The following is a 23,828-nucleotide window of genomic DNA, read 5'->3' on the forward strand; positions in this document are numbered from 1 at the left end:
GGGTATTTGGCGGCGCTTCAAGCAGCCGGAGCTCTTCGGGGGGGTCTCGTGTCTTATTACCTCCTTGTTAGACGACAACATTAACGTCCTTGAAAGGCTTCGTCGTGTCACTCTCAGTTAGCGACTCGGCAAAGGAAGGTGGGCAGCAACAGATGGCACATTTAAAGCCCGCCATTCATCCACGGTACAAGGTAACGCAGTGAGGTTAATGAGGGCCAGCGTCACCGCCACACGCAATTAACCCGCTGTATCAAGTCCACCCCCACCGGCGGCGGGCACGACGGCGCACAGCTGTTCCCGTTTAACCTACGTACGAGGAAAACTTTTTCACCGCTGCTTAATGCACCGGAGTTTACTCACTTCCACAGAAACCACTGAAACTTCTCGGGGAAAGAAAACTGGGCGATGACAGTCAGCCGCGGAATCAAAGTGACCACATGTGATTTTAATTCCTCTGGAGGCGTCGAGCTTCTGCAATATGGAATTTTTTAACTTTCACAGCTGTGGGAGTGAAAACAGATTAAATTATTGCCGTCGCTGCTGCTGCTGCCGGACGCTGCATTGATTTGTAAAGAGCTGGCAACGCTGGAAATGTGCATATATCTTTAATTTAAACATGTTTATGTGGCTCACAACCCATCAACTCGGCTGACAGATTGAATTCACATTATTCTAACTCGTCCGTTCGGGGACTAAATGATCAGCTCAGTTTCAACGTCACTGTTTGCGCAGAGATTTGCATCTTTAAATTATCTCAGCAGCAGCCACCACATGCGCCAGTGGCAAAGGAAATAACTAAAGTATTTACTGTGTATGTTTTCTCAGTTATGTTCATAAATACATAATATATATAAAAAAAAACTATCATTATGTTTTCCTCTTTAAGTTGCTGAACAAGAGGAAGATCCTGTGCTTTATCACACATATTCATTCCCAGAGCTCGCCGCACAGACCTTAATTAACATTTATATTATATTAGCTCAGGGGTGCATGAGGAGCATATTTTAGAGGTTTGATTTGAAAAAAAACAACTTATATTCAAATTTGCACATGTTGCCAATAATCTCAGCGTCCCGATTCTCATCCCTGCAGACGCCCTAATGAAATAAAGCTGAGTCTATGGCGGCGGTGAAGGATGAGGGGCCTCAGTGTCATTAAGTGCGATGGGGCCAACATTAGCCTTTAGCTCGTAACGGTGGAGAAAATCTGCCTCGTTCACGGAGAGAGGATTCGAACGTCCCGAGTGGTTTCATCGCTGGTGCTTCTTCATGCCACTGGGATGATATCACATGGATTCAGGTGCAGTGGGGGGGACGATCGCTCCCCCGGCGTCATCAAGACGCATCCATCACTGGGTAATTTAAGACTGAAAACACGTGGCGGTGATGTATTGGGGAGGTGGGCCGGAGAGCGGGTCGAATCATAAAGGTTAATCCCGTTAGATCTCCGTCAGACGAGGACGTCCGCAAGGTGTGTGTGTGTGTGTGTGTGCGTGTGTGTGTGTGTGTGTGTGTGTGTGTGTGTGTGTGTGTGTGTGTGTGTGTGTGTGTGTGTGTGTGTGTGTGTGTGTGTGTGTGTGTGTGTGACGTTTGGTTTTGCAGCTTCAGCAAAGAGGAAATGTCACAGCTGGAAATCCCAGAAAAAGCTGAAAGTTTGTTGTTGCTTATGTAGAAACCGGAAGAGAAACTTTAAGAAATATAAACTTATATTATAATCGCACATAGAATAATTCAAGTTTATGTAGCTTACTAAGAGTTGGTGTTATATGGGAGATCTAGTGCGTAAGTTACAGAGGGAAAACTGTACAAACCCCCAGTAATCATTCAGCCACACCAGTGATGCCAGATGTACGATAATTATTGTATTTGTACGATAGTTTTTCCCTCTGTACGATGTAAGATCTGACTCATGCTTCAAAATAAGAGCCTGGCCTTGAAAAGGACTGTACACTAAATCACTTCAGAAACTCGACACAGCTTTGAAATGTCAGTATCGAGCGTCCCATCCCTACTTTGGTCCTGTTCGATAATCTTCCCAAAATACAATAACTTTAAGCTTCTGGTATGATACTTGAACATTTCCCATCTGGCAACACTGAGCCACACTGAATGAAGAATGTTGGCTGTTATAAAACAAAATAAAGTGCTTGGTTTGCTCGATTGAATCTAATTTGCAGCATGGACAAAAACAAATAACTTTTATAATCCCAAATGTTATTCTAGCTACTTTGAGTAGTAGCTATTATGTGTTATCTGGCAAGTGTGTCGTATAAATAGTGATTATAAAACAATTTGCCACGTAGAGATTCACATTGTGTCTAATCGTGATAACATCACAACAACACAGATTACTGCGGCTTTAACAAAGCAGAATCAAAATATAGATTCTGTTACAGCAGTCAATCACCTGGTGGAATTATTAGGATGTAAAACAACCTGAAGCAGAAACAGGACTAAAGGTATCAGCCTGTACAGCTGGAGGAGGATGTGACTGCAGGAAACAGGAGTAATCTGTGTGTGCAGACTTATCCCTTCAGTTCTGCACTAATTGCTCTGAATCAATAAAACCACAGGAGAAGTTCTCCATCACATTCAGGGCCGTCGTGACTTTGTGAGTTTCCCTGAAACATAACGAGACACAATTATCCGTGTTTCTGAGGTTTCCACGCGTCAGGGATCAGTGAGGGGGAGACAGACAGGGGGGGGAGATGAAGGGGGAGGACACTTTTTGACTGGTCTCTTTTGAAGCAGCGAGGGTTTTTACTGCACGACTCAAAGTGTCACTTCACACCTGAAACGTCTCCGGGCCCCGCAGGCCACTGTTCCCCGCCCCCGCCTGACACACTGTACCACCAGCCTGATAGCTCTCCATGGAGACGGCGCTCCTAATGGAAATACGTTATTATGCATCTCAATGGGGAAATGATAGCCCAGTGCCGAGAATTGTCACATAATTATAACGAGCGGTAAATGTGTAGAAAACCAATCCTTCAGGTTTGGTGACTGAATCCTCTCCACCGCCAATTACGCTCTGGAGAGGCCGCGGCCCATTCATGCACAGACGCAAATTATTGTCATTTTAGTCCCCGGCTGTCGTAATTATCATTTACACCGTGACGTTAGAACAACGTGAGAGGGAACATGGTGCTAGTAGAGGGAGGGATGACTGTGCACCAGGCTTCAAAATACTGTGTATTTGTACACAGACAAAAGGGGGTTGTGAAGTGGTGGATGTTAAAATATTGAATTCAAAAGTTTGTTTAAGAAGAATATGTTATCAGTTAAAGTGAATAACAGAGCAACAAACTCAGGTAAAGAACTAAAACCTTGAAATTGTACTAAGGTTCAGTTTTTGAGTGAATGTTCTTATTGACTTTATCGGTGAAGAGAAAACCCACGAGTCAGCTTTCTGTTTGAACCCGACGACATTCTCTCATCACATATTTCACTCTGCACATTTTCAAAACTGCAAAACTCACAAACCGAGTGATTTCACAGTCTGATCTGCGCTGCCAGCAGAAGTCGTACACAGGCCGATGACTGATTCACTGCTGTAGTGCACCAGTCGTGAATGTTCATCACAATTTTCCCGACTTTTTGTGCTAAGAAAAGGGAAAATAAAATGAATTTTCCTTGATCCATTCCAGCCTCATTCCGAGGCCAAATTGACTATTGATCTCCGTCTCTTTGTCTATTAAGGGAGAGCCTTGCATGCCAAAATCGGTCACCGGCGTGACGGCCGCCCATATCTCAGTGCTGATTGATTCTGTGCGCGTTGTGGCCAGTCGGGCTAAACCAAGGCTGATGGGAAAGGGGATGAGGAGGATTGTCTGAGGTCGCTGTCGGACGATGCACATGATCAGTGGAGCAGGAATCCAGACTCTCAGGCTCGCCGTTATAACCCACACTCCCTGTGTTCCTGCCCATCAGTGGAAGAGGAAATGGATACAGGGAGGAAGGTTATTCTATTCATCCATTTGGAGGGACTTGATGCAATCAATACTGGCAGAGTGGGATGATGAAGCGGCGGCAGAGGCAGAGCAAGGACTGAGGCTGTGGTATTGTGTGAGGGGGCAGAAGAAAGGGAAGCTCCCCACTGTGACCCACTGAGAGAACAACAGTCGGGTTGATTGCTTTTTTCCTCTGAAAGAGTTTTCAGCTGTGCCTCGTGGCCGTCGCTGGTTCGAATCACGGACTTTTCAGAAAGATTTCACCCATATTTCTTTGTGTTTTAATGTAAGACGGTGCGACAGGACTCCTCCAGCATTACAATTCACAAATATTAAATCCTTATTAATGCTAATGAGCAGAAATCTAATCTCATCCAGATACGTGGTTGGTATTTTATTAATTATCCAGATACAGAACCATGAAATGGAATGAGCTCATGTGTGTATTTGATAAACCTTTACGATAATAACGGAGAATCTCATCTCACTATTTGAACGTGATTTTCTTTCTGCTGATTAACGCAACACGACTCCATTAAAAATAAATCCAAAAATGTGCTGGGGTTACGAACATGTGTGTGACCCTTCGGAGGTTCCAAATCAAAGAAGCTTTAAAAAATGGTGGAGAACTCAGTGTTTCTCTTGTTCCGTGTTCTGCAGCAGGTCGAACAAAGACGTCTCCGGTCGCTGATGCCGTGCCCGTCGAAGCAAATGGGCTGTTTCTGAAATGTCAAATGAAATGGTGCAACCTTTCGAAAGGTCACACATAACAAGGGAAGCCCTAATGTACAAACCCCAAAGACTGACAATCGGCGCGGCCCCAGCACAAGGTGAACCTCCCCTGCGAACCGATGGAAGGATAATAAAGACGTCAGGACGGGAGCTGAGCTCAAATTGAGTCGGACGAGGTTTAATCTCGACGACAGTATTAATGTTCTGCAGTATCAATAAATCATGACTTACACTGAGGGCAGCAGCTGAATCTAGATTTTATCCCCACGCATAATTAGATTTTCCCAAACAGCTGCTGTGGAGTAATGTGGAGGACGGGATGAGGAGCGAGCTGCGGGGAATCCAACCAGGGAGGAGGCGTCCGGCATGAGACCCACTGTTTTAAAGGAGACATGTGATGCTTTTTCAGTTTTTCTCTTTCCACTGGTGCGTTATATGTTTTTTTATGAATGTGAAATACTGTTATTACTCCTAAATACCGTGTGCACATGCCTCATTGAACAGTTTTAAACTTTAATCAATCATCCTTTCTCCAACAAATGTAATAAGTTAATTTTAAACCACACTTCTGCTGCTCTGAGCGGGAGAAGCAAAATCTTGATTATCCTATGATTATTTTAGTTTTTTGCAGTGTTGCATAAAGAATAGATTTTCTACTTTATTAAAGATCGAGGCTAAACTGTATCACTTCACTTGACCCAGCTGGAAACAAACCAATCTCTGTTTTCAGCAGAGTTTGGTTTCCTGAAGACGAAGGCGGGGATTCAGAATTTATACGACTTTTTTAAAAAATCATAATTTGGGGCCCTTGGCGGTGGTATGTGCTCCACTGATTATAGTTTTCCTTGGATTTTCCATTGAGAATTCAGTTTCTGTAAGTGGCTGCACAAGCCACACAATCCAGAAAGAGTTAAAAAAACTACAAATACCTCCCTGTTAATGCTTTAAGACACAAAATACATCATCACACACTCGCTCCTACATATTTTCATGATATTACAACGCTTCAGGCAGTTTTTCTTTCCGCTAATGAACAAAGCCATTGTCTACATTTCTGATTTCAGGACTAATGATAATGTTTTTCAAAATGGTATTACAGGACATTCAGCTTCGTACCAAATCCAGTGTTGTGATTCTACAAATCGACGTGTCGTGTGCTGTGAAAAGATGCCGTGTTGCAAATCACAGACGTGTCCGCGAGGTCGTTAATGGTATCGCAAAGAAGGGAGATGGAACACTTGGGTTTCCACACAGTTCATTAGAGTGCCTGGTGAAGAACTGCATTGTGTGGAAATACAGTGTGTGTGTGTGTGTGTGTGTGTGTGTGTGTGTGTGTGTGTGTGTGTGTGTGTGTGTGTGTGTGTGTGTGTGTGTGTGTGTGTGTGTGTGTGTGTGTGTGTGTGTGTGTGTGTGTGTGTGTGTGAGTCATGTACTGTATGGACAAAAACAAACGCTGTGGCTCTGGCAACTGCAGATGGATCTCCGGGCAGCAAAGAGCCTGTGGTGCTTTTATCAGTGGGTGTTTTTCCTCTTAGTGTTGCACATTCGCAGAAGAATTATTAAATAATGAATCATCTCCACTGGGGGAGATGTCCTGCTGATATGGACATTTTAATTGTGAGTGTTACAGGCTGCGGCTCATGTTTCATACTCCACAGACCTTAAAAACCTGAAAATTCAAATGTTATTAAGAGCATAATGTATTAAAGTGAAAATATGTTTAGTTTTCATCTTCTTTAACTTCAAACAAAGCTTTCAATGTGCTCAGAGTAGATTAACTACGAGTTTGTTTTTGTTAAAAAAAAGTATGGCAGTAAAAGTTGCCAGTATCTTTTTACAGTGTGACCCACTTGAACTACATCTTTGGAGCTTTGACCCTTAATTGAAGCGTCACCTTTTTTTCGCCTGTTGTTACCTTAATTAAACATTTTCTACACTGTTTCATTATGTTTTGCTCCTCATGCTGAAAATCAGTAAATAAATATAAATATATAAGAGTCGCAAATCATACTTCTTAGGAATCAAGTCAGTCATTCATCCACGTTTCTGTCACTCGTGTCTGTTGTGTTCATGGAGACAAACAACGTGATCATGGCGTGACCGAGACGAGGATGAATCACAGAGGAAAGACGTACCCAAGCAACAAACGCCCGTTTCTAAGCACCAACCTGTGTCCGTGTTGTTGTGAAGAAAAAGCTGCATGACAAGTTTCTGATTCACCGTCGATGCTCTTCATCGTCTTTGTTCTCACGCGCAGCAGGAAGCTGCCGCCTGTGGGAAACAAAAGCGCAAAAATCGGCACATGACTAACGCCAGAGAGAAGAGACACACAAACAGGAGATGAACACAATGGAGCGTTTAGCAGCTGAAGAGCCAAACGTTTTCCCTCTGTAATTAACTGGAGAAAAACAGCAAAGAAAAGGAATATTTGACTCGCATTCATGAAGGAGACTCAAAAATCACTTCAAATGAAAAGTAAATCAGCTAAATCAGCTTCTTGAAAGAGTTCAGAATAATCTGTGGAGGCCGGTCTTACAGGGAGGATTTTTCCATTCCAAGATTTGAGACATGCATCCATGCATCCATCGTCTTCTGCTGATCCAGGCTCACGGCCAAGTAGGACATTCCTTACGTCCCTCTCCCCAGCCATGCTTTCCAACTCTTCCTGGGGGAACCCGAGGCGTTCCCTGGCCAGATGGGATATGTAGTCCCTCCCTCGGGCTCTGGGTCTAACCCGGCAGCTCCTGCTGGTTGGGCAAACGTCCGGAGAGTCCACTTGAGAGGTGATGTCTGTGTAGAGCATGAAGGAGGCAGGACATGTTTGTTTAAAGCACATCCCCAAAAGCTCTGGAATCTCTTCAACTTTGTAAGCTGACATCTTCCTCTGTATCATCTACATGTAGGGTGCCACTTTTTGATCCCGACATATTTATATTTGCATTTTCTAGAGTTTTCACCAGGGGGCAAACATGAAAAATGCCGGAGAATGTCCAGAGCAGCTGACTCGGACATGCAGCCCCTCCGAATAAATTCAGCTCATGTCTGAGAGCAGCTTTAACGTACATCTAGTCTTCATTGGCGAATCTCTTCTTCTCTCTTTCCTCCTGTTGACAGCAGGTATTGATCTGAAACTTCCTTTTACTCTTATCTGCTGCTCCCCTTCAGACTCTCAGCGGCACCTCTCCCGTTTCCTCCACCATGTTTACCAGCGTGCACTCCCACTCTGCACCATCTCCACCACGGGTGCACGGCCTCGCTGCCGAAATCCATTTCTTCTCAGCACCTCTGGGCTCCTCGCCTCCCAGGGGTGAGGGGGGCGCCGCTGTCATCATCTTTCTCTCCGCTCGTCTGCAGGTTGAAAACTTCTCCCCCGCTCTTATCTGCGGGGGTGTGAAGAGGCCTGAACGCCACGCTGGCAGACAGGCGGGATTTTAAATGTCACTCAGTCGAGGGGAACATCATCCAACACCGATTTTTTCCACTCAGTGTACGAGTGTCTGACTTTATCTGGACGTGCTGTAAAACAGTGATAGCAACGAACTCTATGAGCCAAACATCGTTTCAGTTATGAGCTGCAAACATCTATTTTTTAATTTATTAAGGTGACATCCTGGTTTTCAAAACAGCCAAGTGATTCATATCCAGGGATCAGCTGTCAGTTTAACACCGTGTGCAATACTGTGCAACCGACCCTCAGTGTTTCTGCTACTGACAGATGAGTTTCTGCAGGAGAACTGCTCACGTTCCTCTTCTACTTATGTTTGTTCTTTGGTTTTATCAGGAAAAGATCGAGCACAACAGCAAATGGAAAAGCAGTAACGCTTGTAATTATAGTCATATACTTATTAAATGTATTAAACAAGAAAATCTGACTAATTGTTATTTTAAGAATTACTTTTATAAACGCTCCCATATGAGAATAATACAGTTTCATCTAATGTTTATTTGCACTCACAAATATTAAATATATAAAGATATTCTCCATATTTCTCTGAGAATAAACTTAATTTATAAAGCACAAGAAATTAAAAGAACAGCAATGAGAAGTTGCTTCAGTTAATCCATTTAGAAAAACAGAGGGGATTAAAATAAATGCACAAAACTAAAGCCCTGTATATTTCAAACATTAATTAAAGCTTTGCGATAAAAAATGTTAGAAGAGATTTAATTGAAGCATTTTCTGCTCAGATCCAGGATCATAATTGAGAAAGTTAGAGGAAAGTAACACTGAAAAGGCTTCATATGTAACTATGGATGTTTCCTGACTCTTCCACAGGTTTGTGGCTCTAAAAGCAAACACCTGTTTATCCTCTGTCACCAGAAGTGATCTTGGAATAATCAGCAGATAACAAGTTGTTTCAGGATATTCAAGTTCCACATAAACACAACTTAATATTAATTACATAGGACATTTACAAGCCTGGAGGTGTCACAGCTCTCTTCCTCCACCTCCTCGCCTCCAGGCTCCATGTTTGCTCTCCTCTCTCTCCTCTTCCCAACCTCACCAGTGTTAAACCCTCGGCTCCTCCGCCCCCTTGATCCCCGGCGGTCCACTGACCTGCTCACCCCCGGCCAGGACACCAGAGAGTCTCCTCCTCTACCGCTGAGACTCCCTCTCATCCACAAACACATCACGTCCGTCCTTTCCTCTCCTGAATCGCAGACCTCGCTCCCTCGCCGCTCTCCTCTGCCAACACTGGAAAATGTTCCTGCCTTGTTACAGAAATGTATGAATAACATTTCCTCCATGCAGCCTCTGTCATCCCCAAACTAATGGTTGCTCCTCATTTTGGCATCGACTGCTACTTTAAATGTAAAGAGGTCAGATTTCAGTGTCGGTTAAATCGTGTTTACTCCGTAAGAGACTTCACCAACAAGCTGTTCTGACTAAATGCAAACTGCAGACCTGGAATAAAGCCATTTCTTTTCATATTGTTATAACAAATTGAGATATTTTATGCATGCAGGGAGGTTTCGCTGAGCACGCACACTTTTATTCAGCAGCCTCACGTACTTATTTACATTTGAGCATCGCCTATGGTGCTATAGTTTTCTGTGGCTGCCACTGACAAGATCCAACAAGAGGGACTCGCTGTGCTCCAGGGATCTTCCACGGTGTCTGATTGGAGCTAAAAAACATCACAACTTCATTTCTCGCCTGCAGGTTTTCTTTTTTCCTGCAGATCATCTGGGATTTCAGCACATCGAGTTTTGTGCAGCAGGAAGCATTAATCTCTGTTAAACACATTTCAACTGCACTAAAAAGTAGTTATGTGAGAACACAGATGATGATGAGAAGTAAATATGATATATATATATATATATATATATATATATATATATATATATATATATATATATATATATATGTGTATTCTGTTCCAAAACACTGCAGCAACCATTGAAAATCAAATGACGAAACAAATTTCCTGGTTTCCTAAAATCTTGTTTTGCCCTTTTGACCAATCACGAGTCAGTCTCTCTATATTATCCTCAAATAACTCATTAAAACCAAACTTAGCAGAAAAATGAACATTTGAACATCAACTTTTCTTAGATTTTTAAGTTTGGTTCATATCCCATCTGCTAACATGGAGACAGGGTTAATGAGCTATACTGCAGCCAGCCACCAGGGGGTGATCAAGATGATTTGGCTTCACTTTTGGGGGGCTGCCATGTCGTCCATCAACTTGTAAGAGAATCTACGGTGGCCTTGAGGTGACAAAACACACAAAAGGTCAGTGGTTGCAGTTGTTTGTAGATTCATTGCTAAAAGCTGCAGCTACATTTCACTTTGCCTGTGAGGAATTCTACGTATTTTATTAAGATGCAAATGTGACTCTGAAATGGCTTTTTAATGTTGAATTCAAATTTAAAACCGTACAACAGTTGACTCAATAAAATAATGTCCACGAAAAAGAATCAGTACATTACCCTGTAAGTGATGCAACAACAGAAACATTTTCTTTTGATGTAATGAGATAAACAAAGATTTGATTTTCCTTGTTCAAATGTGTGTAAAGGGACCAAACCCTGAAACTAATAAAATGTGACATGTTGAAAACAAGGAGGCACTGAACCATTTAGTTCTCTTTCCTTTAATAAACATGATATATATACTTTAATGTGTTTTTCTCATTCCTGTGACTGTGATTCGAGTAAATGTGAAACCAGGAGGGCACCAGAGAGCAGAAACGACAAATTCCATTATGTCGGAAAATGCATTTTACAGACTATGTTTGCATTGTGTTTATGCCGCATTGAACATATCGTGTACCACTCTATGTCTGTGTGCGTTTGTTTCTCTGCTCATACGTGTGTGAAAAACAAAGCGACAGCGAGGCACACAAACGTAAGTGCTGTGTGCCTTTTTTAGAAACCTGTTTTTAGTCTGTGACATGTGACAGAGGAGGAGGAGGAGGAGGAGGAGGAGGAGGAGGAACAGATGTACTTTGTTCATGCATCTGACAGGTGTACCAGAAAACTCCCTCCCCACATCTGAGCCCTGCACCTCCCTGCTCCCTCGGCCCCAGTAGCTGCAGGTGGGACCTCACCGGCGACTCCAGCAACGTGCCCTGGATCCTATTAAAAAAGTAACTCTGTGTGGCGTGTTCTCTGGAGTGTAAAACCTATTTCATTCCCTACGAGCCAAACAGCTTGCAGTGGTGTGACGCTCTGGTGGTTTGTTGCAGATGGAAAATAGAGCGGCAGAGCCTTGAGTTTGTTTGTTTTGGCAACTGGTTGCAATACAGATACAGTTTGTTTGTGTGTGTGTGTGTGTGTGTGTGTGTGTGTGTGTGTGTGTGTGTGTGTGGTGATGATGGATTCTTATCTTGACTGCAAATCGAAGTTTGTATCCACGAGGTCATTTTGGTCAAACTCAAGCTTCTGCAAGTCCGAGTGTGTGATTCTTGAATATTCAAAGGAAATTGTTGATTCAATTTGAAAAGGTTTTTAAGCTTTGAAAAATGTGTTTGGTTTTGATTTCAAAATACAATCAGAGAACCTATAGCTCCCAACAGTCGCCTTATTAAACCACATTCGACTAAACCTGAAATGAAGGGAGAAGAAGACGTGTGTGTGTGTGTGTGTGTGTATATATATGAACCTGGGAGATAACAGGAAGTGACATCATAGCCTCATTATCATAATAGACACAGCAGGTGACTCAAATCAGAGGAAAATCTGATTCACCTGCTGTGTCAATTATGATAATGAGGCTGTGATGTCACTTCCTGATAGCTGCAGGTATATGTCTTGTTAATTCCTCACTTTGGTGAAAGTCAGTGTTCTGCAACACTAATTCACAGATAAATTCTTTGGTCTATTTCCTTTTATTATAGACATTATATATGTTTGTTTTGTATGAATTCTAGAAACACACACACAGCTGAGGCTTCAGGGGACTTTAAAATTCCATGTTCCATGTCCTGATTTATTCATTGAACACATTTCCATTGCACTTCTTTTGCATTTTGTGTTTATCAATACAACAACTTTCCCACCTCAACTAGACACAAACTCTCTTGTGTGCTCTTCTGACTCATTTCTGGCATTTAAACGCAAAGTGTTTTCATGCCCAGACTTAACATTTGCATAGAAACAATAATAGAAATGAACACAGTGCGACGTGTGAGACTTTGACTCCAGACTTTACCAAACTTTGGCCCCAACAGTCAGACAAAACATAAAAGTTTCAACTAAAATGAATCTATGTCTTCAAAATACTTATGAGTCTGTTACATCATGTACATCCAGCAAAGATGGACCTGAACATGGTGAAATGAATTCTCCTATGCAAACTACAGATTTAGAAATTCACTACTCATCCAAATTCACTATAGCAAAGCCCTAATTATTCTCCTCTGCAAACTAAGTCCAGTTTTTACCACTTCATCAACAACTCAATGCAGTGAATCTATAAATCTGTTTTTCAAGGCAAAGACTGGAGTTGCATCTCAAAAATTCTGTCTCTTCCGTGACCTTGATCGAAAGTCTTTTCTCTCTTTTTTTGTGAAATTGACGGATCCCTACCTCTGCATTTTTAAACCCCAGGTTTTCGAAGTCTGAGACCGTGAATCTTCCCCGCAGACAAAGATGAGCCGCTTCACTCGACCTTGGTTTAGAACTCGAGTCACTCAATTTTCTGGATGCCTATGAGATCCCTATTATTTTCTTTATTGTCTTCTGACTCTGGGAAAAATAGGAGGAACAACAGAAGTCCCCGAAACCTGCTGTGCGCCTGAAGTGTTTCTCTAACTAAATCTTTAACCTCACTGGGGAGGCCCACCTCCACAATTAAACACCTGCTTTAAGATAAAGGAGAAGACAACAGCTTTTAATCACAGCTTTCACTTACTTTTTTAATTAAGAAGTCTTTCTAATCAAGACATTTTAGCTACAACAGTCCCCTTTTATTCACTAGATCCCTTCTATTTGGATCTGCACCAAATTGTTCACATTAAATATCGTCTTCTAAACATGCCTGATTTTTTTTAAATGCAAGAACTCAACCGAGCAGGTAATGGAACACGTCTAAAAAAACAAACATGTTATCAACATTTCTACTCAACCGACGAACATTTTCGTCTCTAACATTGTTGCTAGGCGACGGCTGTAACGGCGGGACAAGCTAGTGACACAATAGGAGGACCAGACTGTCTCATTTCAGTTCGGTGTGTTGCTCTGACTTTGCAGGTTACCCGTCCCGACCACAGACATTGAGAATAGTTCATAGAAAAAGCCAATTTTCACCCTCTCATTTGCTGTTGTAGGGTCATAATATACAAATAAGACGTTTCCTAACCAGTTAAAAACTCCTTGTGAGACACTAAACCCCAAAGTGTGTGAGTTTAAAGATGATATTGGGTTTAGTATCTTGGGAACGTTTCTATTTGCATCAGTAAACCTCTCTGCTCTTCTCTCCTGCTCGTGAACATGAACATGAAAAAAGAAGAACAATGACAACAGCAGCTCTGTTCCAGCGTTACAGAGTCAGTGTGTGATGTTGTCTCTGGTAGAAAGTACCACAGGCTTGTGTTTATTCTTCCTTAATGGAGGAAGGGATTCTCGATCAAACAGCAAATCACACCGAGGGCACAGCAGCAGCAGCCGAAACTCCCAGACTTAAAGATTGAAGCAAAAATATATAGATTCACCTGAGATAAAGTCTGAGGGTCTGAGAGCGTGAGGAGAATTTTTGGCTACTTTAAAAACTCCACCAAGTAATTTCTCATCTGAACTCTGGTCTGAAGAAGCAACTTGAACCATAATTTAAATCTTGGCTGAGTAACTTGTTGGCAAAAAGCCTTTAGGGACATTAAGACGAGATTCAGACGACGAGAGAAAGGGCTCAGTTTCAATTTTTGTATCTCAAATGTTCTTCAGCGAAGCCAATTTTATGAGTAAATATATGAATTTGAGGTTGTGCAGCAGAATGATGCATCAGACTTGGTTTAATGGCCCTGTCAAGATAATATTTTACATTTTTATCACAACTTATAATTTAATTTGAACGAATCTGACCTTTCAAAAACCATTATGGAGCCCTCTTTTAAATTCACAGAGCTTTGCATCAAAGTCAAAGGTGCTTCGCTTGGTACAGTTCGTTCAAGAGCAGAGAAAAGTCACAATCAAAGCTTTGAGAGTCTGGGGTGAGAGACGAACACGACACACACACACACACACACACACACACACACACACACACACACACACACACACACACACACACACACACACACACACACACACACACACACACACACACACACCAGCTGTGTCTCTCTGGTTTCACCAACGCACTGATTCTTCACAGGAAGACGTGCAGGTGCCGTAACCTCTCGCTGCCGTTCCTGTCGGAGAGAAAAAACCCAGCTGTGCTGCAGGAATGACATACTGCAAATAGGCCTTCAGCTTCTTATTGGCATGCAGCGAGCCCAACACTCCTCTTTTCTCTGTGTCCTCAACTCTCCGACACACACACACACTTCCCTGTTTGTCTCCATGCATGATGATGAGCTCATCCAGAGCACCATCTTGTGGACACTTCCAGCTCTGGTGGTTATCTCATGTCACTTTTGATTACGTTCAATTAAGCAGCTTCTTCTTAAAGAATTTATTTCATGAATCAATACACTCACATTTAATTGTCTGTCTCTAGCTCGTCTTGGCATCAGGCTTAAAGGTTTAGATGGTTTGTTTTTTCTCCAACTCTCCTAAAGAACCTTTTCACGTCCAGATAGCCATCAATAGATAAAGTTTAAGATTAAAACCCGGTGTCTGTGGCCCGTGCTCTCACTGAGCATGATCGGAGTCTTCAGCCGGAGAGTTGATAGCCAGAAATTAGCAAGCGAATCACTGAAAAGTCGGCTTCTAGTCATTTCTGCTCATGTTAGATATATACGAGAACAGATGGAGCCTTGTGCCCTCTGCGTAAATTTAATCCGTATTTGTGCGTGTCTTCTGAAAGCTTCCGAGTATGTACAAAATAAACCAAAGTGAGCAGTACCAGTGGAAATCATGTGGGGGCAGTGCAGCCAATAGGTCGAGCGTGAGGACCATAGGACACGAGGAAGAACTTTCAACAATGGCAGAACTTTTTGAGGAGACTTTGCGAGTTGGTAAGAAACTTTTGCTTTGGCGGTACAACACACACCATCGTGTTTGTCAGAACTATGCGCTGCCCTCTAGTGGATGGATTGCTAAACAACTATGCCAACGTAAAGGACGGTTACATCGTTAGAAACGGACGTATCTTTTTGTATATAAAGGCTGAAAATATGAGCCTTTAGTGAGACATACGGAGCTACATTCTTCTGTAATTGGTGGTTTTTGGCAACAAGCAAAACTCTGGTTTATGTTCTTTATAAAATCCGGCTATACCGACAATTTTTGACTAAACAAATTCACAAACACGCCCTTAACTTGACACCGACACATACGGCTACTTCCCACATTCGAAAAAGTCAACATATTTGTGTTCTGGCAGATCCGCGTCCCCAGGGTGCGGCGGTGCCACCTCACTGCCTCTGCTGCGGTGCTGTCATCTGGATCTGGATCCTAGCGGGAAGCACCTGCTCAAAGTCTTGACACCTTCACACGGCAGCTGTCGTTTCTTCTCCCCTGTACTCGAAATAAATGTTTCCGCAAACAAACATCAGTTGACTGGATTTCAGAGCAAACGTGTTGTATCTGAGCTTTTTTTGTGGTTTCGGTTGTCGGGTCTGCTGCACTTTCCCAGCGGCATCCTGCGTCTCAAAGTTGAATATTAGTTTTTAAAGCTGCTGTGATCACCAGGATAAAAATACTAACTTCACGGGTGAAAGGTACGGTGGCCCAGAAGTGCTGGACAGAATGCAACAGCCGAAAATACAAATGCAAAAGCCACAACGCCGTTGGGAGAAGTGAAGGTTGTTGTTATGATTATCAGAAATGAGGAATGTTGCCTGCAAGTGGCCCCAAATTTTTCTTTTGCAGGTTTAAGCTTTTCTCTCCCCCTCCACTGCCGAATACAAGGTATCTGTATTCAAGAAGATTAAAACCATCACTCAGAAAGTCATCTGGGCTGCGGTCCAATACTTAGGAAGGTTCCAAATGAAGTAAAATGACCCAGAAGTATGTCAGGGCGACCATTAGGGGGGGTGAATTCTGTAAATGATAAGGAAAGGAGCTTCAATGCTTCCCTTGGAAACACTGGACTATCCTTTCATGACAGGAGAAGAGATAATGCTGTCCCAGGATCCTTTGCGGAACGGGGCGTTGCAACAAAACAGGTAAGTGTTCGGGGCCCTGAGCTGAGAGAAGCCGTCCTTGAGACGGGCTGATCCACAACGAGGCCCCGTGTACATGGAAGTCCCTGAAATCCCCAAACTGAGAGGTGGCCCCTGAGACTGGCTGATCCACGGAAATGACAATTATGTGAGAACCCCCGTACATTCATATGATCAGCTACATGAGACTGAAGCATGGTCAGAAGAAGCCTCAAGCCAGGAGCTTTCTGCCAAATCGTAGAGGTATGGTTAAAGACAAGAGAGTCCATCATTCATTGGATGTAGGGCCCCTAAGGTCCCTTGAAACACTATAAGAGAGACACTACAGTTGCAGCAGGACAGAACCACATAAATATAGTAACCGAGCAGCTGTTTTATTCTCCGCTGCACAGTACAAGCCATCTGCATTCAAGTAGATTAAAACCATCACTCAAACGCTTCCGTCCCGATCATCATCTTCACCTTGAAACCGTCATTCTCGGCTTATTTACGTCCACGCTGGCTTGTTTACCAGCCTCGGCCCTGCTTTTCGCCGTGCTCCAGATTTATTGAGACACTAACTCAGTCAGAGGTCACGATTGAGACAAGCAATTAGCTGGGCGCCGCTACTTCTGTGACCTTTCATGTCAAGTCGCTACAGCGGCAGAATACTGATAACGGCCCCCTGCTCGCAGAAGAAAAATCTATACTTCATCTTCAGGTTGCACTTCAGAGCTCGTACATGCAGAGGTGGACGAAATGCAGGAGACAGCTGACACCGTGACTCAGACTCAACATGATCTATGGGCTGCAGCTACAAAACAAACAGTGCACACATGTAGCATTTGTATATCATCAATGAACCATCTGCCTCCTCAAACGATATCTTGAACTAGATTGTCACTCAGTGGATCCCTTTTCTCTGCCAACGCTCCGCTTAAATCAAATCAATCCATATATCTGAGGCCACATTACTCAGCTTCACATTGGTAATAGCTACAGTTTCGAGCCGTATTTGTGACTATGCAGCGGCTGGGAAACGCCCGCCCACCAAATAAAACTCAAGAATCAAGGAAAACGTTGAAAAACACCACAGCTCACAATGTTGAAGGTGAAATTTAAATTCCTGGATCCGACCCAAATACTTTATGGGTTTCTCCCAGACCTATATCACATCCTTCCACGTTTCAGAGGGAATCCATCCAGTAGTTTTTACATAATCCTGCTTACAAACAGGCTAGAATGACATCAGAAGAGCTCATACGTCCACCAAGGCCAAACAGTCCTCAATAAAATATTCAGAATTACATTTACAACATTGTTGAAACACCCCCGATCTCACAATGTTAATGACAGTGAAGCAAAATATCCAAGATCAGCCCCTGAGGGTTCTCCACAAAATGTCATTGATATCCCACATGTAGCCCTTGTATCATATTATACTGTTGTAATCATATCATAGAATCACATAAATATTAAAGATCAACAAAATCCGTGCAGAATGAGATATTTAATTAGAACTCTTGCTGAGCTGTTTGCGAATCCCTCATTTACATTCTGTGACTGATTCTACATGAAATGTTAATGACTTCCGTGAAAACCACAGGTAACAAAAGTGTTGCAGGCAAAAAACCTTTGATGGTTCCGAACAGCAGCTGCTTTCACACAAACCCTGACATGAAGAACATGAAAGAAAATCATGTGAAAACCTTGAATAACCTGATGAAACGAAACGAAACGAAAGATGCACATGGTTGAGGATTTAATATGATGGCAAACATGTCAACACTGTCTGATGGAGATAAAACACATCAACATTAGTCAAAAGAAAACTAAATGGTATTTCTTTTCTTAGCAGATGAATCATTTCATTCACTAATTCCATTTGCTTCAAATGTGAAGATTTTCTGGCTTTTTTCTTATGTTCTGATATTTGACAGTTAGGGGAATATTTATCTGGTTTTGGGCCGTTGACCTACAAAAAAACAGTTTGACGATAATCCATCTGGGCTCTGGGATTTTATTATGAGCATTTATTTCATTATTTTTCGGATCATTTAAAAACAAAACAAGTCACGAATTAATCAAGAAAATGATCATTAACTGCAGAACTAATAAAGCAAATATCTCTACAGGAACATTAAGTCCATGAAAATAAAATAAAATCCTATAATTCTGACACAATATCACTAATGATGATGCTCAGACTCGTTACGTGATTCCTTTGCACAGAAAACACTGGCTGATTAAATGAAAGACACATTTTTAACAACGTGCCATAGCTGCACCTCCTCTCTTTTCAGACTCAGCTGCAGAGTCTGTGTCTTGGCCTGAAATGTCCAATTTCACTGGAAGTAAACCAGCAGCTCCTCTGAGACCTGACTTCAAAATGTGAAAATGAGCAAAGAGAAGCGGTTCAACCCTTTCATGAATGTAATTCATCACAGTCCTTTTCTCTGGGTGCATTACAGCTGAGAGAAAAGCTGAGCAGCATTGTCCACATTTACAGATTCCTTTGGCGGCTCCCTGACGACCTGAAGAGACAAAGACAAGAACGTAGGATATGTAACGTCGGTTGCTAAGGGGCTCAATACCTAGTTTGATGATGTTGTGAAGCAGCGTGGGATCATGGCAGTTGTTGTGTTCACCACCAAGATGAGGTCCTGGTTAAAGTTTTATTTACGTTACAGAGCAAACAGCAATCAATCATGAACCAATACAAACAGTGGGATTTGGGGATTTCTCTGGGTTTGAACACTGTCCCTCAGTCAATAAAATATAAACGAATAGAAGTATTTTTATTTACTTTAAATATGCCAAGAGAGTAAAGTTTCAAATGCCCAGTCTCCTCCTCCTACCTGTGTTTGTTTCTTCGGTTCGGGAGCAACAGGCTTGGAAACACTCTGAACGTCCTTCTGGACTTCTGTAAACATTTGATCGAGGCTCTCCACCTTCTCATTTTTCACCGCATTGATCTGTGAAAGTCACAAAAGATGCTGGAGCAGGTGCAACAAACACAACAGAGCACAAACTGTTCATAAAGAAAACAAGAGCAGAGGAGAGCTCTTACGTGTTTGAGTGTCGTCGTGACGGGTTTGGTTTTGTTCTTGTTCTTCGGCTGTTTCTTCGCCACTCGAAAGACGTTCTTCTGTTTCTTCCCTTTTGGTTTATTCTTCCCCATGTTTCCTGGAGAGAGAACAAAAGTCAATACAGACGTATTCATGAGATGTAATGTCATTGAAGCTTGATATTTTACGGTTTAACCACACACTTTATGAGAAACACAGCAACATACAATTATACAGAGCTTGAATAAAGAGAATAAAAATATTTTCCTTTGCATCTATTCTTTGTTTATTTTGAAAAATAAAAGTGTTCATATCTTCAAACCAACACAGATTCTGATGTCAGTGAAAGGCTCATATCAGCCTCTACTCTTCATGCTAGAAACTCTTTGAAACTGAACATGGCAAAAAGCCTCAGATGTTGGATGAATACGAAGTGAAAACTTGAGGACAAACAAACTGTTGCAGACTTTTTTTCCAGTTTTGGCCTCTTTTCGTATTTTCTTGCACGATGACGTCCAGACTGTTACCAGGAGTTTGCAACACAAACAAACGGCCTTGAGGGCAAAGAAAAGGGATCTTTTTGTTTCAAGGGTAAGAAAGAAAGAGAAAGAAATAAAGTCTTCAAGTAGGGAAGCCACCTGCTCAGGAGACTTTCCTGCCTTCCACTCCTGTCAGCCCACAACAAGGTGAAGCTGTAAGTGAGCGTGAAGGAACCGAGAGTGCAGAGGAGAAACACGAGTGTCTGGAGCAAAGACGATGAATCACACATCCTGATTCAAGCTTTGAGAAGCTGGTGGCAGAGTTTGGTGTGTGAGCAACTTCAACCCAACATCTTTTCTTGGTGTATTTCAGTAAAGTACTAGTGCTTGTAGTCGTAGATAATAACTGGTGATTCATTTAAAAGGGCTGGTGGCAATTTCTAAAAAATTAAAAACTCTTAAGAAGGGCATCTGCCAAAAAAGATCCTGCACTACTCGTAATAGTTGCATCAATGATTAACTATAGGTCACTTTATACATGCAAAAGGAAATGTAATTAAATTAAAGAAAATGTTCTTTACATTCAGGGAAAGTAGCCTTTCTATATTTTACAATTAAAACCCATATCAACTTAACATCTGAATATAAATAGTTGTTCTCCTCCTTCCTTCTTCATGTATCTCTCCTTCCAGAAAGTTAACTATCAGTCTGTTCATTCTGTCCCACTGTAGTTAACTGTAAGTTAGTGTCTTTTTGTCTTTTGCATGTATAACCTGTATATTTCACCTGACATTGAAATAAAGAAGAAACGTGTTATGTTTCAGAATAAATAAAGAGAAAACATGTCAAGACTGCATTGGTTAAAAAGTGCATTAAAAACAATTAATAGAACATCATCCATTTACCTAAAGTTAAATATGAATATGACCAAAACACTAAAAACAGCCCAGATGTAAACACGTTTGTATAGTTTGTATTTTCTTCAGTTTTCTAATGAAGTTACTGAAACGTCTTGTTAACGCGACGAGACGAATCTAATTCATTTTGAACAACAGACGTAAAAGAAACTTAAAAACAAACCTGCTCGTGAACAGTTCCTGTTTTTATCCTCATGTGCGACACACGTTTCCGCAATGTGACGTCACTGGCGCGCGACAACCGACGTACGTTGATCGCGTCACATTTCTTACCATACATTTTATTATAATTGGGCTGAAATATTTATATATCACACGTATTGTTAATTTTAATTTAGTAGTAATATTTGGAACAAAGCACAAAATAACATTCATTATTTTAAAAAGGTGATTTGTAGCGGAAGTGTCTTTTAAAACTGATTACAATTTTACAGTATGGGATAATTAAAAGAAAAATCTATTTATCAGACACTGTGTTCAATAAAACTAAATATAAAACAATATATTACCAGATTATTTCGATTATTTATTATTAAAATGAAAATAAAACTTCAGTTTTGGATGCGTAACCTTCACAATAAAAGCACAAAGGTTTAGTTCCATTATATATTTAACTTAACAGATTCAATAATGATGCAGAATGTTATAAACACACTCGGTGACGTATTTTGTGCAAATTATCCTGTAGATCGTCTATTGAATTCATTGAAGTCTTTGTATGTTTTAACATTTTAATGACAAAGATCCTTGTGCGGATTCACTTAATTGGATTAAGATGTGATTAATGTTTATTTTAATGTGTTTGATTTCACATCAACACCAAAAGAAAAAACGAACAAAAAAGTAAAATCTTCTGCAAAAGCACTTTTATGATTATAATTTACCACAATCCTTGTAGTCCCATCCACCAACAGCAGGTGGCACCGTAGCACCACTGGTTCCTTTCAGCCTGTGTCTGTTTGCAATGGGGATGAGTTATTATGTCATTCTAGTCTGAGCACTGAGATCTAATCAGACTGTTCAGGAGCCTTTAGAGACTTTTAGACTCGTCCCTCAACAAGATGATCAGCTGCTTCTGTCTGATATTTGTTTTTTTCTATGTGTTACAGCAGCAGGTGCAGTTTCCAAACAACACCATTTACAACACCTTTTAAAAATAGACTCACTTTAAAAACTTTAAAAAAAGAATACGATGACTGCGATGATTGAAACTCTCCTGAACTTCAGCAGACTATTTTTATAATGCATGTTGATGGATGTGCATGTGTCCCCGTTTCTTTGTCACTGCACATACTTTTGAAAATGATGCACTTTGCACCGGCTGCAGACAAATCAGGGTCATTGGGGTTTATGTTCTCAGGGTTTCTATACCTTGTTTTTGAGGAATGAAAACTGTTCTGAGATATCTTAATTTAAACTTGATCTTTGCTGATTTGTGCAGGGACCAAATATCTTTAAGACTTTCTTTAAACAATGGTGTTTTCTTCAGGTTTTTCATCAAATATAGTTCAGAAAGGTTTTCACACGAACACACTTCTGATTTGTGGCATCATCAGACAATAGTTTAATATTGTCTATATGTGTGCTTTTGTGGTGAACCCTGAAAAAATCATTGAGCAAGGCACACTGTGAATTTTAATTTATGTAAAGTCGTTGGATCAACTCCCTACAGGTGCAATGAAGCCAAACATTAACTCTAGCATACCTGTGACACAAATAGACTCAAGAAAACGTTCTGTCCCTGGGCCATCAGACGTCTAAACTCATATGATATGATGACATAACATAGTTTTCAGGTGCAATATTCACTGTGCAACAACAAATTGTTTTCTGTTTCAAAGTATAAGTCTTGTATTTATTGGTTGTGTTGGATTTTAAACTTGTTTTTATAAATTTGCATCATTTTAGAACATACGACAAGATGGTGAATATCCCTTGTGTATGTTGCCAAGCAGCAGTAGATGTTTGGCCTCTGAGGCAGAAGCACCACAGGTTGTGTGTCCCTAACATCTTAAGTCCCAGTTGGGATCTGGAAGGACGTCATCGGTTGCTCTTAGCAGGAAGCTGATCCTGCTTGCTTCCATTCCCCCACAGGTACTTTCAGCTGATCTTCCTTTTTCTCTATGCTCTCCCATTTTATCCACTTCCCCTGTCTTGCTTGAGTGACAGCCTTCACGCATCTCGCTGCCTCCTCCTGACCCAGGACTTCTAGGACTACAAACTCCCACCGCTCTGAAGGAGTTGTCCATCTGTGCATACAGGCCGATGTTGCTCAGACATCTTGGGAATCCTAACCACTTTCTCAAATTGATCATGTTCTCAACTCTTGTGAGTGGAACGCCGACCACTGTAAGTGGTCACATCAGTCGGGGTAACAGGCTAACAGAGCTTTAGCTTGCTCTGGAACGTTCCAGAGCAAGCTAAAGCTCTGTTAGCCTGATGTTCTTAAGGTTGCTGCTGATTTCCTGCTTCAGTTGCTGGACCTGTTCACAGTCTTTGAGGTTTGAGTATTGACGGGTGGCACCAATGTCAAGGCTGCCGTCTACAGTTTTGGTGCACCGTTCCTGGAGCTACTATACCAGGTTGATGCGTGGAGTGGACGGAGCAATTCAAAAAATGTATCTAAATGCAAAGTCTTGCATCATCTAGATACATTTTTTGAATTGCTCCATCCACTCCACGCATCAACCGGGTGGGTGGCAATCAACATCAAGGTGCATTACCACCATCAACTGGTGCACCACTTCCTGGAGGTACTGCTATACCAGGTTTGATACACATCTTCTTCCACGCTCCTATTCCCAAAACCCCTTTGGGCCTCTTTCAGATTGGGAATAAGGGGTTGGACGCCTTTGGTACTTGGGAATAGGGGCTCGGGAATAGGGGCAACTTCCAAGGCTTTTAATAGGAACACGGTTCTCCTCTGATCAAGT

At 41.8% G+C, this 23,828-nt stretch overlaps 1 protein-coding gene across 1 annotated transcript; it reads right to left on the reverse strand.

Moving 5' to 3' along the window:
• Positions 1-18,180: 18,180 nt before the first annotated feature.
• On the reverse strand, positions 18,181-21,146 carry rbis (ribosomal biogenesis factor). The gene is made up of 4 exons (XM_035143035.2): positions 21,059-21,146; positions 19,502-19,617; positions 19,290-19,406; positions 18,181-18,965 (listed from the first exon to the last, which is right to left on the reverse strand). The coding sequence occupies exons 2-4, from the start codon at positions 19,610-19,612 to the stop codon at positions 18,897-18,899; spliced, it is 297 nt and encodes a 98-aa protein (XP_034998926.1). The 5' UTR covers positions 19,613-19,617; positions 21,059-21,146; the 3' UTR covers positions 18,181-18,896.
• Positions 21,147-23,828: the final 2,682 nt, after the last annotated feature.

This window comes from Hippoglossus stenolepis, chromosome 19, assembly GCF_022539355.2.
Source record: "Hippoglossus stenolepis isolate QCI-W04-F060 chromosome 19, HSTE1.2, whole genome shotgun sequence".
NCBI lineage: Eukaryota > Metazoa > Chordata > Actinopteri > Pleuronectiformes > Pleuronectidae > Hippoglossus > Hippoglossus stenolepis.

Excerpts from the sequence above, each read along its gene's own strand:
- rbis (XM_035143035.2), bottom strand. The coding sequence starts at position 19,612 with ATGGGGAAGAATAAACCAAAAGGGAAGAAACAGAAGAACGTCTTTCGA. Across the intron at positions 19,407-19,501 it reads TCACGACGACACTCAAACAC|ATCAATGCGGTGAAAAATGA; the intron begins GTAAGAGCTCTC and ends TGACTTTCACAG. Across the intron at positions 18,966-19,289 it reads AACCGAAGAAACAAACACAG|GTCGTCAGGGAGCCGCCAAA; the intron begins GTAGGAGGAGGA and ends TTGTCTCTTCAG.